The sequence below is a fragment of the Brassica oleracea genome, chromosome C5, assembly GCF_000695525.1.
Source record: "Brassica oleracea var. oleracea cultivar TO1000 chromosome C5, BOL, whole genome shotgun sequence".
In the NCBI taxonomy this organism is placed as follows: domain Eukaryota; kingdom Viridiplantae; phylum Streptophyta; class Magnoliopsida; order Brassicales; family Brassicaceae; genus Brassica; species Brassica oleracea.
Window position 1 is genome coordinate 32,385,633 of NC_027752.1, and position 3,787 is coordinate 32,389,419.

At 33.4% G+C, this 3,787-nt stretch overlaps 1 protein-coding gene across 1 annotated transcript; it reads right to left on the minus strand.

Annotated features, from left to right (window-relative positions):
* Positions 1 to 1,274: 1,274 nt before the first annotated feature.
* Positions 1,275 to 3,549, minus strand: LOC106292821 (protein SRG1). Its single transcript, XM_013728480.1, has 5 exons — positions 3,189 to 3,549; positions 2,754 to 3,001; positions 2,118 to 2,445; positions 1,787 to 2,039; positions 1,275 to 1,554 (listed from the first exon to the last, which is right to left on the minus strand). The coding sequence occupies exons 1-4, from the start codon at positions 3,450 to 3,452 to the stop codon at positions 1,788 to 1,790; spliced, it is 1,092 nt and encodes a 363-aa protein (XP_013583934.1). The 5' UTR covers positions 3,453 to 3,549; the 3' UTR covers positions 1,275 to 1,554; position 1,787.
* Between the last annotated feature and the right edge of the window lie 238 nt (positions 3,550 to 3,787).

Below are 3,787 nucleotides of genomic sequence, written 5' to 3' on the forward strand. Positions count from 1 at the left end.
TGTTCTTGTCCGACCTTTGGGTGCGGTTTTCTTATTACTCTCGAGTTATCGATTGAGAATCATTGGATTAAATTTGTAATCTGGTATTGGAAACCGCCATGGTCAAATAAGAGAAAGTGTATGTCGTGCATCATATGGATATTGAAGAGACGATTGGGACAATCATCTCCTGGACGTCTTGTCTATTCATGTGATAGGGTGATTGTCATGTTGATGATTCTGGAGAATCACCAAGTGGAAATTCTTCGGAGTTCTATAATGGTGGTGAACGACGAGTCATTGTCCACAAAAGTAAGGAGTCCAGAGATGTTTTTACATCAAAACAAATTGAAGATATGACTTTATTGGGTTCAAAGCAAAAGAATTTCAATGCCATGGATAGTTACAAGAAAGCATGTTATCTCCTGCAGCGGGAGTGTTTGGAAGGGATTGCGATGTAACAGATGGATCGCATCCAATGATCTTTATAGAGAAAAAAGACATTTACTCACAAAAATTGAGAGCCACAAGAAAGATCTTATAAGATCAAGAACGTAGCGGAAGAAAGCTAGCGAGTCAGCCTGTCCTACGAATGCGTTAGGAAGCATCGTGTTACTGCTGTCTCTATCTCAGTTAAAAGTTTTTATTAACATGTTTTATGTAATTTATGATTCATGTAATATCTTACATTGATTTGATACCAATAAAGTTAATGTTAAAAAAGAAAAAAAATAGTTTTTTTTGTTTTTTTGTTTTTTTTTGTCTCAAAATGGGGACCTTTTGTCGTTTAGTAAAACAAGTTAAACAATAATGAAGCCTTTTGCCTTGTTTCTTCTCGATTTTATCTTCCAAATCGTTCAAATAGATCTTGAACATGATACTTCACATCCCGTGAAGAGAGAAAAATTGAGACCATGTCTTGATCACACATATGTTTCTCTTTGATTAAACACTTCCAAAGATTTATTTTTCTTTTACCAACACCAAACGAAATTATTTTTGAAATACCTCTTTCCGTTTCAGAGAAAAATTATATTAAAATTTACATAAATATATATATATATATATATATATATATATATTAGTAAAATATTTTAAAATTTAATTGTAAATACTTCATTTTGTTATTAATTATTTTTCATAATTTTATCCAATTAAAATTTAATAAAACATAATTAATTTTTCAAAGTTTACAATTTACTAATAATTTTTTTTAAGACCAGGATCATTTTCAAATGAAAGGAGTATATGCTTAATGATACAACCTAACGAAATACATTATATGCACACATGTATCGACATAAACATGGATCTGATGTTGTTCTTTCTTATTCTTTATGTTCCTTCTCGGCATACATATGGATACATAAACACACCCAACTCCACCCACACACACACATAATATATTACAAGTTGTAGTTACATTGGGGAATTTAATCATGACACTAAAACCCCTAAGTGGGAAACATTCCTGTACATTATACACACAAGAGTCCCACAACTAAATTCTTAAAAATAAAACAAATTAAGTGGTAACTAGTTAATGGAAGGTGAAAGGGGTGTGAAAATAATATACTCCCTCTGTTCTATATTGTAGGTAGTTTTAGTTAAAAGCACTAATATTAAGAAATTATTGCTTTTGTAAAAAATATTATTTAATTAATAAATTCAACCTATTATAAAAAAGCTAGCATTATTTGATTGGATCCAATAAAGAGAAAATGTGCATTGAAAAATGAAAACTACTTATATTGTGAAACAAACATTTTTTTGCTAAAACTACTTATAATATAAAACAGAGGGAGTAGTTAATTGAGAATCTTGGCAAAATCAAGTGACTTCTTGCCTTGGAGCTTGTTGGAGACATAGTGATAACTATAGTCACCATGATTGTAGCTTCTATACTTGCATGGGTTGGTTTCATCATCAACCAACTCACCCATTGGTTCTATTTTAACCTCGTAGTTGGGTGCATAGAATGTCACTATTGTAAGCCTCTCCCTTTCTCTATTTGTCACTGCTCTATGCTCTACACTCTTGTACTTCCCATTAGTTAGCACCTACACGCACATATACAGAAATTCATAATTTGTAGATATAATAAGTTAACTCTGATTAAAGTCTATTTAAAATAATACCTCAATTGTATCACCAATGTTGATGACAAGGGCATTTGGAAGAGGTTGTACAGGGACCCAAGTGTTGTCCTTGAGGATCTGAAGCCCAACACGGCTGTTCTTGCTCTGTTGAAGAACAGTGAGAGCACTTCCATCAGAATGTGGGCTGAGTCCCATGACAAGATCAGGACGTGAACATGGTGGGTAATAGTTCATCCTTACTGCTTGCACTGCTTCCCCAAACATTTCTTCAAATCTCTCTTCTTTTAGATCCAAGCTTATTGCTATGTACTTTAACAACCTCTTGCATAATTTCCTTATCTCTTTTGAGTAACCTTCAAGATTTTCACTATAGAAAAAAAAGTAATTTCTTAGCCACATATACTTTTAGAAAAAGGAAATTTAATAATTGAAAAATATGTATCACTAAGCTACGCTATGTGATATTTTAATTATCTGATGATCCACTATAAGTTTATAAAATATGAATCATGATTAATCTCGAACGTGACACTTTCTAGCAAAGACTATTTTATTGCGCGCCAAATGCTCATTAGTTAATCTCTACAGAATATGATGATCATGAAAACTGAACAAAGGTATTTCGGAAGATTAAATAAATTTTATTATAAGAAAATAGGGGTATTTGTGGAGAACCTGAACCGGGCCGGTTTAGAAGGCCATAGTTTGGGGTTGCGAATAGAAGGAGGATGAACACCAAGAGCAAACATGTTGCACCAATCAAGCTTCTGATCTTCAGAGAAGATGAAAGCTTGACCGTAACCTTGTACGGTCCCTGGCTCCATTGGATACTTCTTCTTCTCCTCCAGTGGCATCTCGAAGAACTCCTTGGCTACCTTCTCTATATCTTCCACCACACCCACTTCAATCCCATGATTTATAACCTGTAGAAGAAAAAAAATTCTGATATTCATATGTAGTTCATACATGTTAAGGTTGATCTAATAAACATGTTAAGGTTGATCTAATAAATCCAATTATCTAAATAATGTGTTTATAGTGGAAAATAGATTACTATACATGATTTTGACTAATAGACAATGTTTTGGAAGAAAAAAATAATAAATTTACCTGGAAAAATCCCCAGTCTTCACAAGCTTGTGAGAGCTTAAGAATCTCAAAGAGAAAATCATCATCAGTGTGAGGTTTAGACAGTTTAGAGAGATCAACAACAGGAATATGATGATGAAGGTGAGTCTTATGAGACACTAAGACACCTCTCTCATTGGCTTCTCTTATGAACCTCTCTGGAACTTTGTTTGGTTTTGATTTTATTAATTCTTGAACATCATCTATTTTCCCAACTCCAATCGAAGAAATGGGTAGAGGAGCCATATTGAAGCAAGCAAACTCGGAAGGAGAATTAAGATCTTATTTGTTTTCTGTTTCTTTTTTGGAATTTAGCTAAAACAAGTGGCTCGCTGCGGTGTGAGTCGTGAGAGAGTCTACATTTATAGATGAAATGCGTGGAGCTCAGTGGTGTCTATTATGTTTGCATGTTGTGGGTTAACTGAGTGTTGCAGGTTTTGTGGAGTGGGGGTCCATTTTGTGCACTTTCGAATTTCTTTCTATTTATTTTTAAGAATTTAGTGTTATGGCATAAGTCACACTGAATATAAATATTTGTTTTCCAAAGCTCCTTGTATATTCATTTTGTCGACCAATTAATC